The sequence below is a fragment of the Megascapheus bottae genome, chromosome 2 (genome assembly GCF_031878675.1).
Source record: "Megascapheus bottae isolate mThoBot1 chromosome 2, mThoBot2.hap1, whole genome shotgun sequence".
In the NCBI taxonomy this organism is placed as follows: Eukaryota; Metazoa; Chordata; class Mammalia; order Rodentia; family Geomyidae; genus Megascapheus; species Megascapheus bottae.
The window spans coordinates 92,991,343-93,006,247 of NC_143510.1; the positions used below are offsets into that span (position 1 = coordinate 92,991,343).

The 14,905-nt window shown below is 55.0% G+C and overlaps 2 protein-coding genes across 8 annotated transcripts in view; both read right to left on the minus strand.

Annotated features, from left to right (window-relative positions):
• The window catches only part of Arfgap3 (ARF GTPase activating protein 3), a 36,270-nt gene extending 35,520 nt beyond the window's left edge, over window positions 1–750 (minus strand). For both annotated transcript variants that reach the window (XM_090328852.1, XM_090328851.1), the window contains exon 1: window positions 594–750. In XM_090328852.1, the coding sequence (XP_090184978.1) occupies window positions 594–662 (69 nt within the window). In that variant the 5' untranslated portion in view covers window positions 663–750. The remainder of the gene's footprint in view (window positions 1–593) is intronic.
• A 4,153-nt stretch (window positions 751–4,903) lies between these two features.
• Window positions 4,904–14,905, minus strand: part of Pacsin2 (protein kinase C and casein kinase substrate in neurons 2) — a 94,724-nt gene continuing 84,722 nt past the window's right edge. For 5 of the 6 annotated variants that reach the window (XM_090328853.1, XM_090328855.1, XM_090328854.1 and 2 more), the window contains 3 exons: window positions 13,549–13,671; window positions 12,818–13,014; window positions 4,904–8,475 (listed from right to left, as the gene is read on the minus strand). In XM_090328853.1, coding sequence (XP_090184979.1) covers window positions 8,363–8,475; window positions 12,818–13,014; window positions 13,549–13,671 — 433 coding nt within the window. In that variant the 3' untranslated portion in view covers window positions 4,904–8,362. The remainder of the gene's footprint in view (window positions 8,476–12,817; window positions 13,015–13,548; window positions 13,672–14,905) is intronic. The other variant, XM_090328857.1, reaches the window with a different exon arrangement.

Below are 14,905 nucleotides of genomic sequence, written 5' to 3' on the forward strand. Positions count from 1 at the left end.
GGCAGCACAGCCCTAGGATGTGGCTGGGAGGCCGGCAGCCCCTGCGGGGCTCCCCGCGCTGCCAGCTGGCGTGTCTGCCCGGGGTCTGCGGCCCCGCGCCCGGTGCCCCCCGTGCCCCCCGCGGCTCACCGCAGCGGGGCCGGGCGCCCAGCCCGCATGCTCGCCCCCAGCCCTCCCCGCGGCCGGCGCCTGCTCCCCTCCGGCGCCGCTTCCCGACCCCCAGGCGCCGCGCGCGCCCCAGGCCCCCGGCCTTCGCTCGGAGCCCCCCGGGGTCTGACGTCGCGCTCCCGGGACCCCCAGGTGCCCGTCCGCCCGCCCCCTCCGGGCGCCCCGGTGTGCGGCCCGCCCTCCCGCCCGCCCGCCGGGGCGCAAGGCCGGGACCGGCGGCCGTGAGGGCCCCGCGGAGGTGGGCCCCCGCCGAGGTGGGCCCCCGTCGAGGTCGGCCCTCACCGAGGCCCGGCCGCCGCGGACCCACAGTGCGACGTGTCACTGGCGAGCGGCTCCTCCTCCCCGCCCGGCCACGGGCACCCACAGGGGCCGCCCCGTGGCTCGGCCGGGCCCCGCAGGCCGGACACACCCCTGGCGGCCGTTACCTTGTTCGTGGGCACCGAGCGGAGGCGCTTGAAGATGGCCAGGATGTCCTGCTTGCTGGGGTCCCCCATGGTCACCAGAGAACCGCGATTCCGCGGGCCCCGCCACCCGGGAAGAGCCGACTCCGAGCGGTTGCCGCCTCCCGGAGACCTAGGAGACCGAAGGGGCGGCGCCGCGCGCGCCGGAAGACCACGCCCCCGCCACGCCCCCGCCACGCCCGAGGCCGGCTCTGGCCCCCAAGCCCCGCCCCTGGCGCCGCACACGCACGCGCATGCGCAGGCGCTCGCGGGCGCTGGGCAGGCCCCGCCCCCCGCCTCTTTCAGAGCCTCGCAGATCTGCGTCCGGCGGTGCGACGAGGCGGAGACTAGCTGGGTGCTCGCTCACCCTCACCCGCGGGGAGCCTGCACTGCGCCCCGGCAGGCGGATTCCTAGGCCACGTCCTCAACACCGCCATGACTGGTGGTGTTGTCAGAGCAGGGCGGGGCCGGGGGCGGGGCCTGTCGGGCGGGGGCGGGGCCGTGTGGGGCGGGGCCAGGCTGGCGAGGCGGGGCCTGGCCGACCACCCACCCACCGACAGCTCGGGGGGAGAGAATCCAGCGGATCGATCGCCTTCGCATCCTCGCTTGAATGGCACAGTGGCTCGTCCCCCTCCCCTCCCCCTGCTCTCTCGGGTGACCTCGACCTCACGGCTGCTGGACAGGCACTCTGCCGCTTGAGCCACGCCTTCCTGCTGGCTTTGCTTCTGTTATTCCCTGCCGAGACTGAAACGTACTTCCTGGGATGTCTCCGCACAGCTGGGGTGGCGGGCTGCCCCGTTTCCTTCCCCCCAGTTCTTGACTGACATGCAGGTCCCTCGTGTCCTGAGGCAGGTGTGGAAGGTCTCCAACCTAAGTCCTCCTATTTCAACCTTCCCAAGACTATAGACCTGAGGCTGAACTAACCAGGGCCAGGGGGCTGGGTCCCAGCCTTTGAATAACACAGCTAGGAGGAAAGGGTTTACGAGGGAGGGTGTGGAGCTGGGTGTGGAGCCACTGGAAACAGTGACCTGAAGTGGTTGGACTGCAGTGGAAGGAAAATGGGTTTTGATGCCAAGTGTGATGACTGGGCTTGCCAGGGCGGAGGCCTTGGTCAGGTGGACAGGCCATAGCTGGCGGCAGCAAAGGGGGAAATGTGAAGCGGAGGCCTCTGAAGGACCAGTGCCGGTGGCTACGGCCTGTAATCCTAGCTGCTCCGGGGAGTTTTTTAGTTTTTGCTTGGGGCTTGAACTCAAGGCCTGAGCACTGTCCTTGGACTATAGCACTCTGCCACTTAAGTACCACTTAAGTGCCACAGTGCCACTTCCCACCTTTTCTGTGTATGTGGTACCAAGGAATTGAACCCAGGGCTTCCTGCATGCTAGGCGAGCACTCTGCCCACCCCCTCCTCCTCTCCTTCTTCTCCCTCTTCCTATTCTTCCCTCCTCCTCCTCCTCCTCCTCCTCCTCCTCCTCCTCCTCCTCCTCCTCCTCCTTCTTGCCTGGGAACTATCTCTGAGCTCTTTTTGTTCAAGGCTAGCATCTACCACTTTTAACCACAGGACCGCTTCCAGCTTTTTTTTTTCTTGGTTTTTGTCAGTCCTGGGGTTTGAACTCAGGGCCTGAGCACTGTCCTTGGGCTTTCTTGAGCCACAGCACCATTTCCAGCTTTTTCTATGTATGTGGTACTGAGGAATTGAAGCCAGGTCTTCGTGCGTGCTAGGCAAGCACTCTACCACTAGGCCAAACTCCCAGCCCCACTTCCAGTTTTCTTGTGGTTAACTGGAGCTAAGTCCATGGACTTTTCCTGCCCTGGCCAACTTCAAGCTATGATTCTCAGATCTCAGCCTCCCAAGTAGCTAGAATTATAGGAATGTGTCACTAGTTCAGTTTCCATTATTTTTCAAATAGGATCTTGGTTCGCGACCAGGCTGGCCTGGAATACAATCTTCCTACTTATTCTTCCAATGTAGCTGGGGTAATAGGGACACACAACTGCAACCAGCTTTTCTATTGGTTGAGACTGGTGGGGGAGGGGGTATCCCAAACTTTTGCCTGGACTAGCCTTGAACTCTCAGCTTCCCAATGTCAGCCCCTGAAAGTAGCTATGGTATCCTCTCTTGAAGTATTCTTCCCTTCATCAAGGGGAAGTGACCTTTGTCTCTTCTAATTTGACTTGAGGTCTGCTTTGTCAGAAGAGTACAATTAATCCTACTTGCTTTCAAGCCCCATTTCCTTGGAATTGTGTGTATGTGTGTGTGTGTGCATGTGCGTGCGTGCATTGATACAGGGGCTTGAACTCAGGGCCTGTGCATTATCTCTTCGCCTTTTTTTTTAAATCTTTTTTTAAAATTTAATTTTAATTTATATTTTTGCCAGTCCTGGGCTTGAGCTCAGGGCCTGAGCCCTGACCTTGGACATTCTCAAGGCTAGAGCTCTACCACTTGAGCCTTAGCACAACTCCCAGCTTTTTTCTATGTATGGGGTACTGAGGAATAGAATCCCTGTCTTTGTGCATGCTAGGCAAGCACTCTACCACTAGGCCAAACTCCTGGCCTCTTCATCTTTTTTTCCCCCCTCAAGCCTAACATTCTACCACTTAAGCCACAGCTCCACTTCTAACTTTTTGGTGGTTAATTGGAGATGAGTCTTACAGATTTTCCTGTCTGGACTGGCTTCCAACCATGATCCTCAGATCTCAGCCTTCTGAGTAGTTAAGATTATAGGCATGAGCCACCAGCACTGGATACTTAATGTTTTATCTATAATGTTCCTTGGAGAGGTTCTTTTCTAATTTTTTCAAAGACCAGGACGACTGTCCCTTAAGATTTGGTATATTTTGGGGGCCAGGAGCATGGCCTAGTTGTAGAGTGCTTGCCTAGCACGCACAAAGCCCTGGGTTCAGCCAGGCATAGTGGCTCATGCCTGTAATCCTAGCTACTCATGAGACTGAGATCTGAGGATCAAGGTTCAAAGCCAGCCTGGGCACTAAAGAACATCAGACTCTTATCTCCAAGTAATCACTAGAAAACGGTAAGTGGGGCTGTGGTTTAAGGGGTAGGGCAGTAGCCTTGAGCTGCAGAGCTCAAGGACAGTGCCTAGGCCTAGAGTTCAAGCCCTATGACCCCCCCCCCACAAAAAATAGCCCTAGGTTTAATTCCTTGGTACCGCATACACAGAAAAAGCCAGAAGTGGTGCTGTGACTCAAGTGCTAGCCTTGAGAAAGCCCAGGGATAGACCTTGAGTTCAAGCCCCGGGACTGGCAAAAAAAAAAATTTGGTAAATTTTTGCCAGTTGCTTTATTGCATATGTTTTGTCTTAGCTTTGCATCTCTTTTCTCTTCTGTGCTCATAATTTATAGGTCTGGCTTTGAATGGTGTGTGTGCCACTGGGACTGGTTTTTTGTTGTTTTAGTTTGTTTTCATCAGGACATTCTACTTTGCTTTCAAGGTTTTTACCTGTTTTTCAAGATTTCTGTATCTTCATTGGATTTCTCTTTCAGACCTTGCATTTTGTAATTCAGCAGTTCATTTGGAATTTGGGTGTTTTACATGTAGTTTATGGGGCTTATCCTACTATTTCCCCACGCTTACGCTGTGTCATGTATGAAGATATGCACATCAGGAATAAACATGGCAAGATTGTTTCAGGAATCTGGACAGTCTGGGGTCACTTGAACCTTTGGACTTTTCCTGTCACTTCTTAGTGACCAATCTGCCCCCAATCCTTCCCACCCCTTGCTTGGCACTCATAGGAAGAACCCCTGCTTTGATGACATGCTCCTTCCTCTTTGTGTTCTTGTCCATACTGTCCCCTTCAGCAGACTGACCAGACTCTGGACCCCTGGAACCCAGCTCTTGTGCCCTCTACATATTTAAGCAGTTTGGAGGTCACATGGACAACTGCTGGTACTTTGGGCAGCCCTGACTTGCTTTGGGGGCCAGGACCACCTGGAGATTAGACCTGCGAACTCAGGACCCATCTCCAATTGTGGAATGAAGCCCAGTCAGCTGAGCTGTAACCCATCCCAGTGGTAACTGAAAACCACTGTTTGGACAACAGTGGCACCCAGAGGAGTCAACTGCTATTTGTAGCTGGGGATCCCTGAGGGCAAATCCCAGCTCTGGGCTCAACTTGTTCTGGGAGTTCAGGGAAGTCAACTGCTCAGGCTTTATTCCCCACCTACAACGTGGCCCAGCCTGAAGAGGATGACTGCTTGGAAATAGTGCAACAGGAAGGAGCCTCGTCCACAGATAGTGATGCTCAACCAGCTAGAATAAAATACCACCTACAAATTGATTTATCTACAACAGAAATAATTTATTCATTCATTTACAGCCAAAGTTTATTTTTTTCTGCAGTTCTGGAGCCTAGAAATTTCAAGATAAAGGAGTCAGCAAGTCCTCTGCTGAGAGCGGTTTATCATCATAGATGGTGCTTTCTAGCCGTGTCCTTCCACAGCCAGAAGCCAAACAAGAACCCTTCCATCATGAACTTCCCTCATCCTGGACCCAGGGCCCTTCTACCTGTTTTCACAAGAAGGTCATAGGCTCAGAGGTTACAGCCCAAGCAAAACCAAGGTTGAGAGGCATGGGGGAGGGGTGTGCAGGTGTCTGCGGAATGGACGAGGAGGGTACAGATCTGCTCTGCCATGGAGAAGGGTCAAGACAGGGTAGGTCTGCAGCTGGCCAGCACTGGAGCACGCTGGGCCTGGGAAGAGGCAGGGAGGAAAGGTAGCTGGAGCACTGACATCGCAGGCTCCTGTAGCCTTCCTAGTTCACCATTCCGTTTCATAGCAAATGCGGCCCGGGCACGTGCTAGAGCCCAGGACCTTCCCTGACCTCCTGGCTACAGGAATGGAGAAACAGCTCAAGGGCCAGATGGTACTTGGTCCCTCTTGGCCAGTAGGTTGGGCTGGAAGCCTCTCCTAATGCCCAGGCCTCCAGAATCCAATATGGACACTCCTGTTCTTACGTCACCTGACTCTCTCCCAAGAGCCAACATGTGGCCTAGGGTCACAGAGTCTAGGGACCACCCAGTGGACAAACGTCCCAGCCAGGAAAGGTAACTTAATGGCTATACCTGGCTTGCTTCCCTTACGCACAGCTACTTGCTTTGTGTCCACAGGCAAGTCCCAGCTTCCTTTTGCCTGAGTGGTCAGGTATCCACGGGGGACTTTTTGTTTTATAACCTGCTCCACCTCTGTCCTGATGGGTTGTGACTCCTTGGTACATAGCCCAGCCCCACAGGCTGTCCAGGGAAGGCCAGGCAGCCCGGCCCTCCATCTACAGGGACCTCTAAAGACCCAAGGTTTTATTTAGCTCAGGTGGAGGCAGAGCCAGGTCTCTGCCTGGGTCATTGGACCATACTTGCATCACACGATGAGGAGGGGGATCAGAGAGGAGTGATGAAACACCCTCCCCACATGATTCTCCTGGAGACCACCCAGGGGCTCCTGAGGGTGAGGTGGAGGGAGGGAGTGGAGCACTGATACAATGCAGGGGCTGTGCCAGGTGAAGGAGGGAGGGGCCTGGAGGATCTGGTGGTACAGACTGGAAGGCTTATGAGGGGCAGCAGAGAGGGCTGAGGGTCCCAGTCCCCAGTGTGTCACTTATGATCATGACAGCACTCATGTCCTGAGCACTGATGCCTTCCCCCGTCCCTAGCTTCCTACCCTGGGAAGGGAGGCCAGATCATGTCTGAGCCTCCCAGGACCACGCGAGGGCCCAGCGGGAGATGGCAGCTGAGGGCCTGGCAGCTGCTCTGGAACCTGCTCCTCATCTTTTTCTGCAGCCCAGGGGATCATGGAAGTTGAAACTGCATGATAAAGATTTGTCCTGAGCCAGGAAAAGTGATGCTACCAGGACAGCTGCCTGCCTCATGCTTCCTCTGGGAGATCTCTTTGCATAGGGAAGGGAGGGCTTTGGGGCAGCCTGACCAGGGCAGTAGCCCACGTCTTCCCTCTCCCCTCTTTAAGCAAGCAAGGGCTGCCAAGCCAGACTCCCTTCCTGAGCTATCTGCAGACCAGCCAGGCACAGTGCATAGTAGGTACCCAGAAGCATGTTCCAAGGAGAACAACTGGGCAGAGTGGCCACTGGAGAGGAAGAGGGAGGGCCTCAGGGAGAGAAAGTACAGCCAGATACTCAGTGTAGGAGAACCTGGTTCACACTGGGGCAGGTGCTGGGGAGACGGGCACCCCAAGGGGCTCTTTGATGTGGCAGGAGTATGGGGACATGGGCCCTGGAGTAGGGTGCTATATCTTGCCACCTCCAAAGGTGGTGAGCCCCTAGGAAGACACACACCAGCTGGCATGAGCGCAAGGGCAGATGCAAAGGGCCTTTCAGCACAAGATCAACTGTTTATTGATTTTAAGGTACATTTAAAGGAACTCCTACACTTAACAGACTTGATAGCTTTTGGTCAATGTGTGGTGTAGGAACGAGGCTTTCTGCTGGTAAGTCCTGGAAAACACAGACGCTCCCAAGCAAGGTATGAGGCTGACTGCCAACACTGGGGAGACGTGCCACTGTCTGAGCGCACAGAGCTGAGGCTCTCCTGTGCCTGGGCCAGCTCCGCTTCCTCATGGCCTCGGGTGCAGGGAGGGCCCGGGTTCTGTGTGTTCTCAAGGACACGGGGCTGGGAAGCTGTGACCCCTTCAAAGACCCGCGTCTCACAGTGCCCTGCCCTGGAGCTAGCGCTGCACCAGCCACAAGGACCAGGGTCCCCGCTAGGAGCCTCCACTTAGAGGCCAAGGCCAAGTCCCGGTGGGAAGAGGCCCGGTGAGCCAGCCACGCCCACACCTGAACGTCGCCATCTTTCAGCAGTTTATAAATGCCATCCACTGCAGCAGTCACCAAGGCATCACAGCAGCAGTGAACTCTCAAATCCTCTGGATATCAAGAATATATACAGATATACACAGAGAGATGACAACCTAATATAAAGCATCAATCTACAGATGCAGCTGCTTGAAAAGTTAGTCTTATTTCTAAACCTTACAAATCACTGAGATAAGATTGTTAATTTGCAAAAGAATAAAAAGCTTTAAGCATGAATAATGTGAAAATAATTTTTAAATGTGGTGGCCCTTGGGCCTACTCCCTAAAGTCACCTCTGCAGCCAGCATTCATCCTGGAAACCTCACGGAGGTGTGTCCACCTTCCAAGTCAGGGTCCCCCGTCCCATGGCAGCCAGTAGGATGTGGGAGTGGAGCTGGCATGCCCTGGAGCATGGCACAGTCAACCTGGGCCCTAGCTTACATACGCATGAGTGGAAGAGCAGGTACATAAAAAGCATACTGTACATTGCCTTTAAATTAAAAACCTCAACATCTTTACTCAGAAAATGGCATGAGGTTTGTTCATTTAAGTTGCATATAGAACTCTTCAGAGAAAAGAATCAGTGGAAAAAGAATCAGTGTAACCCACCATTGACTTGGGAGGCGAGGCAGGTGAAGACACAGCTCCATGATCTGCAGAGCTAGAGGGGCCCGGAGGCCCGGCTCTTGCTGTGGACTGCATCCTCCTGTCCCTAGACCTCTGTAGATGTACTGGGAAGAGGCAGAGTCGCAAGGGAGATGGCCAGCTTGTCTGCCTTCAGAGGACACCAGGAAGCCAAGAACGCCGGAACTGCCAACTTACAGGTGGCGTGGACAGTCACATGGCTGCTGGAGGCACCGAGATGTCGCTGCCTGGGCCGAGGCTAACGGAGTTCCTGGACCGGCCATTTCCACCTCTCCGCCAGCCCACCCCGGGCTCGTCACTGGATGGCCTCAACATAGTTGGCAGGGTACAAGCCAACCTGCCCGCTGTCCAAGCGTCCCTTGCACCAGCCCTGCTCATCTTCGTCCTCTATCTTGGTCAGCTCATCCCCTGCAAGGCAATGAGGGTGGTCTTTGGTGACGCTGAGCACAGGGCCAGAGCCACCCCTCATCTGGACTCCATGAGGAATGTACTTTAGGGCTCCAAGGACTTCTGTCTGAGGCAGGGAGGCAAGGATGGGGCTACTTTGCTACCAGACTGCATTTAAAGCTGCTTTGTTTAAGATCTAAAGATGACAGCTCTCACACCAGAGCAGGCCCTGGCAGCAAGCGGCTCTCCACAGGTATAATGGCAGCCGGGGACACTGGGGGTTCAGGACCAAAGGGGACACTGGGGGTTCAGGACCAAAGGCCTAGCTTTGTGCCTTCCCACCTGTCCCCATCAGGTCTGAGGAGTCCTGTCCCAGGTCTGTACTCCCAGCCTGGGCCCTAGCCATCTCCTGCCCACTCTGGCTCTGAACCACGATCCTCAGATTCCAGCCTCCTGAGTAGCTAGGACTATAGCAGAATGCCTCCCTCTTAGGCTGGGGCACATGGATAAAGTGCTGCCTGTAACGCATTTCTTTTCCCTGTCCTTCACCAGGTCTCTGTGTGGCCTGCGGATGTGGAGGCTTCAGGGAAGGGGCTGAGATCCTATCCGAGCAGACTGTTCTTTTCTTTCTTTCTTTTTTTCGCCAGTCCTGGGGCTTGAACTCAGAGCCTGAGCACTGTCCTTGGACCCTTTTTGTTCAAGGATAGTGCTCTGCCACTTGAGGCACAGCACCACTTCTGGCTTTCTCTGTGCATGTGGTACTGAGGAACTGAACCCACAGCTTCATGCATGCTTCTCCTAGGCCAGGCTCCTGGTGACGTGCCAGTTAACCCTTCTCAGCCTACTAAGAGCCAAGGTACCAACCTCCTATGGCTCTGCTACTATGGCTTCATTTGTTTTTTTTTTTTTTGTTCCAACTTGAAGGAGTGCCTGCTTCAGCCCAGTCTTTGGTGGAAGTGGGAGAGAGATAAGAGGGCCAAATGGAGCCCTCTCCAGGGAAGACCCGGGAACAAGAGCAATCACGTGACCGGGATCGTGACAAAAGAGCACTGGGGTAGGATGAGGCAGGATAAAGCAAGGGCAAGATGAAGCATGCGTTACTGGCAAGGGCTCAGTGCAGACATGGCTGGGAGAAGCACCTGACTCAGAGCTCCACAGGAGAAAATGGCAGAGGAAGATTCACAGTGCATTTTTCTGAGAGGTTTGCAAGCTTTGCTTTTCTAGCACTTTGGTAGATTATAAAGAATGAGATGCAAATTTCTTGACTCAGTTATGCCATTCTTCCTCACTATTTCCCTAGTCAACACTTGAGCTTCCGAAGCTCGGAGGACTGCCTGGGTCCATTTCCAGAGCCACTTGCACTGGCTGGAGAGCTGGAAACCACTCCCCTCATCTGCAGAGCAGGGATGTGAGGAGGATGGGGCACTGGGTGGAATGCACAGGCTCTGGGTAGCTGCCGGTGCACCTGAGGACCATTCCCAATGCCTTGCTGTCAATCAGAGTCAGAAACATCAGGATCAGGGCCAGGAGTGGGCCAGTGGTAGAGTGCTTGCCTCGCATGCACTGGGTTCGATTCCACAGTACCACATACAAAGAAAAAGTCAGAAGTGGCACTGTGGGTCAAGTAGTAGAGCACTAGCCTTGAGCAAAGTGTCCAAAGATAGTGCCCAGGCCCTTAGTTTAGGCCCCAGAACAAAAAAGAAGAAGAAAAAGGGGGTGGGGGCAGATAATGTGTAATGTATTTGAAACAACATTTGAAGTCTATAAAATTACAACCAAGCAGGCTGTGAGTTTGGCCTAGTGGTAGAGTGCCTGTATGGAAAGCATGAAGACTAGGGTCTGATTCCTCAGTACCACATACTTAGAAAAAGCCACAAGTGGTGCTGTGACTCAAGCGGTAGGGCTCTAGCCTTGAGAAAGCCCAAGGACAGTGCTCAGGCCCTGAATTCAAGCTCCAAGACTGGAAAAAAAATACAATCAAGCCTAACAGATGGAAAATGTGTTAAAAATTAAAATTCATGCCCGTAATCTAGCTCCTCAGGAGACTGAGATCTAAGGATCAGGGTCCAAAGCCAGCCCAGGCACTTAACTCCAGGAGACTTTACTCTTCAGTAAACCAGCCAAAAGTTAGAACTGATGGCAGACACATGTTGTACAAAAACAGCTATGAGTGGAAAAGGCCAAGCCAGAGTGTAGAGCCTTGGAGCTGAAGCCCCTAGTGTACACACACACACACACACACACCCTCCCACCCTCCCACCCACCCATCTTCCCTCCCTCCCTCCCTCCCTCTGTGATTGGGGTGGGTAGAACCGGAAGCCCTATGCATTCGAGGCTATGAAGGCAGCATCAGGGTTTGAGCGCAGGCCGGCTGGTCAGGCCTCTTCCGGCTACATAACCCATGGTCTGCTGCTCTTCTCAGGCTGGCCTTGGAGGCTTCCCACCCTGCATGGCACCCTAGCACTGTGGTTCTGGCCCCAGCAGAGGCCACTCTCCGGGGTTTCTGCCTCCCTTGTGGTTCTCATCACAGGGTGGCTTGCTTGAACAGGGAGCAGCAAGACTGCAGGGCTTCCATCCCTGGCAGCAGCATGGGGAGGAGGTTAGGGGGTTCAGAGCCACCAAGCATGGAGGAGTAAACCAGGAGGCAGCTCCGGAGCTTGGCGGGGTGGGCGCAGGGGGTGGGGGTGGGTACTGAGGACAGAAACTTTTTGTTGTCGTAGGTCGTGGGGCTTGAACTCTGTGTCTGGGCACTGTCGCTGAACGCTTCAGCTTCAGGCTACCACCCCTACCCCTAGCGCCACAGCCCCACTTCCCATTTTCTAGTGATTAATTGGAGATAAGAGTCTCCTGTTCTCTTGTGGATGAGAGGTGGCTCGCGCATGTAATTCTAGCTACTCAGGAGCCTGAGATCTGAGAATCGTGGTTCAAAGCCAGCTCAGGTATGAAAGGACCTGAGACTCATCTCCAATTAACCTCTAGAATGGGAAGTGGGGCTTGGATCAAGGGTATTGTGGTAGCCTTGAGCTGAAGAGCTCATGGACAACGCCCAGCGCCAGCGTTCAAGCCCCATGAAACCACTCCCCACCAAAAAAAAAAAAAAGTTTCACGTTCTTTAATGCCCAGGCTGGCTTTGAACCTCAGCCTCCTGAGAAGGGTAGGAGCTGAGAAAATGACCACAGCCCTCGTAGCCACAGAAGCTGGAGAGAGCAACTAATGTTCCAGCACACAAAGTGCAGGAGCTCTAAATCTAGCAATAAACTTGCCTAGAGCACTTAAGACCCAAAGCCTCTGGCCTTGGAAGCTGAGAACCATAAGCTTAGAGCTGGAAGCCCCTGGGTGCAGTAGAAGTCTGCTTTTGTGTCTCCAGATCACAGGCCTATTAATATTGAGAGTGGAGGGCGTGGTGGAGAGCTGGGCCTTCACTCCGTTAAGTCAGTATGGGATTAGGCTGCTCCAGCTTCTAGAGGGGAGCCCAGGTACTGACTTCTGATCCAGTCTCCTCCTTCTTGGAGAGCTGGATGGTGGTTCTGGGGCCTGAGGGCCAGAGGAGGGGCAAGGCACAGGAAGGAGCTGTTGCCACACCAGTCTGTGTGTCCTCCAGCTCCTCAGTCAGGCTTGAAGCAGTGCTTTTCAAACCCAGGACCACAGCTCATTTTGGTAAACTGCACACAACACTTGAATAGAAAATCTGCACCTATTCTGGGGACCCCGACTGCTCTGCACACTGGGGCTTCAGCCACTGTAACCCCGGGTGGAGGCGAGATGTGCACAGCCACGGACGTGACAGGGGTTACAATGTGGGACAAGGCTCTCCCAGGGCCTGAGGAGTGGGGCTGCAGAGAGGCTCCCTCAGAAATATGCTGGCTGGGGGCTGCAAGTGTAGCCTGGTGGTTGAGTGCTCTCCTAGTATGCATGAAGCCCTGGATTCTATTCACTGGTACCACATACTCAGAAAAAGCCAGAAGTGGTGCTGTAACTCAAGTGGCAGGGGGCTAGCCTTGAGCAAAAAGTGTCCAAGGACAGTGACCAGGTCCTGAGTTCAAGCCCCAGACTAGCAAATGAAAGAAAGAAAGAAAGAACGAAAGAAAGAAAGAAAGAAAGATAGATAGATAGATGCCGGCTGCTCTCATGTGGTAAGGAACTTAGTGGTCTTACCTCGTGGTGTGTCTAGCTGCCCCGTGGGCATGGACAGCCAGTACCCTGCTGAGCCCACTGAGCATGGCCCACAGCGTCTCATGGCTGAGCCCGGCACTGAGCACCTCTACCCGTGAAGCTGGCAAGCACTGCAGGGAGCACCTACACACGAAACCAGAAGGGGCTGCCCCGAAGCCCCTCCGCAGGATAGCCCGCGGGAGCCACCTACCAGCCTTGAAACTCAGCTCATCATGTTCCTGGCCCTCGTAGTCATACAGAGCCCGGACCCGCACTTCAGTGCCTGAGGCGGTGTCCTCTTCGAAAGGGTTTGAGTCCCCATTGGCATCCGTCGAGGAAAAGGGGTTGTTTGACTCATCGTCAGACCACTCCGTGGGGTAGCTCTGAGTCTTCTCATAGCTGCTCACACTGCAATGAAGGCACGGACCCTCAGTAAGGAGCCACAGGAGCCTCTGAGGCCCCTACCCAGAGCCCCCGCTACAGAAGGGGCAGGTGCAGGAGTCCTGGGGCGCGAGGAGGCACAGCTCCCTCTGCACGACTGCGGGGTGGAGCCAGGTCCCTGCAAGTATTGTGCCAATCAAACGCATCCTCAGCTCCCAATGAAGACCACGAGAACTGGGGACACCTGCAGAGGCAAACTTGCACCCACGCCAGCAGGTGGCCCACATGGACCGCCTGTTATCTGTCTTCCCGTGGTGTGTTGGTATCAGGGCCTTGAAGGGTTAACGCAAAACAGAAGAAGCAACCAAAGCAGGTTAGCTGTGCCTTCCCACAGAGGTGGGGGAGCCAGGGACTGTCCACAGGGGGCAATGGACGCGCCCTCTGGCAGGCCGCATGCACTGATGGAGTGCTAAGGAGTGAGGCCCGAGGCAGACCCCTGGATAGAGAGAGGAAACAAGAGCCAGCAAGGCGGAAGCCAGAGGGAAGTGTGTGTTCACCAACTTTTTGGGCTTAACGTCCTCCTTCTCACTGACGGTGCTGCCTGTATCGTCCTCGTCCTCGAAAGGGTTGTAGCTGGACTGTGACTGCGCCATCTGGGCGGGGTTGCTCGGGACACTAAGGGTGCTGGGGGAGAGAGAGAGCTTTCAGGCACCCCAGCTCGGGGCCGCAGGGTCACGGCAGTGTCCATGTGATGGGAACAGTTGTGTGAACACAAAGGCCAGGTTAGCAAAATGGGCCACAACCGTTCACCACGCCTCAAGCATGCCCGGCAGGTGGGAGCCCACGTTCCTTCCTTGAATCTGGAGAGCAACGCTGCCCACAGCCAGCACACAAGCGCTTCTCTACAGCCCACCAGGTCGAGAGATGGGGGGCGCCCTGCAGTAGTGGAAGGCTCCCCAGTTCCCCAAGCCCACGGCGTAGTTCTCCACTTTTCCTGGATCTGCAACTTCCAAAATCAGGCCCGAGCATGCTGCAGAACCGTTTCCAGAGAGAAAAAGGTCACTTAATGTTCTGCAGTCTACCATCCTTGCAGCTTCACCAGTCGCCTGTGTGCCAGGCTGGGCAGAGACTGGAGGGGTGGGCGCCAGGGGGATGGCATGACCTGCTGAGCAAAAGAAGGGACCAGGACAAGGCAATCGGACAGAACACTGACACCCATCGAGTCACTCAGCCAGTGGCCCACTGCATGTCCAGACGCCGGCGCAGCAGACACACTAAGCCTGAGAGGGTGCTTCCCGTAGCTGATTTGGTGCTACGGCCCTGGCCAGCCTGGGCCCCTAGGGGTCTCATGTGAGGCAATGTCTCTTTTCCACCTTCTGCCCAGCAGCTAGCCTGATATGCATTCTGGTGGTCATGGCTGAGGCTCCTGCCTGGACCATGTACACAAAGCTAAGTGATGTCCAGCTCCCGGTACTTGAGTGTGGTTCTCAGGCCACTGGCAGGCACAGGAATCTGGGCCCGGGTACTGGGAAGCCTCAGACCCAGGGTGACTCTTGTGCCTCTGGCAAGTCCTGTAGGAAGGCCTCCTAGAACGCGTAGTTACCAGAAGGTTCTGATGACCACAGCTCATTTTTAGGCAAACACAAACTCAGAAATAGCCACAGTGGAAGAGAGGGGGCGCCTTGAAAAGGGAACGTCTGCCAGCCCTCTCTTGGCCCCCTTGGCTGACTGCACACAGAAGGGAGCAGGGTCCAACCCTGGCAGTGCTAAGCCACCAAGAGGGTGGCACACTGCCATCTGCTGTGCCCAGCAAACGGTCGGCCTCAACACTCATGCATCTCACAGGGTCAGATATAATCTCATGGCAAGGCTCTAAGTCCTTTCAGAAACTCATACCAGATACAAACATCTTCATGAG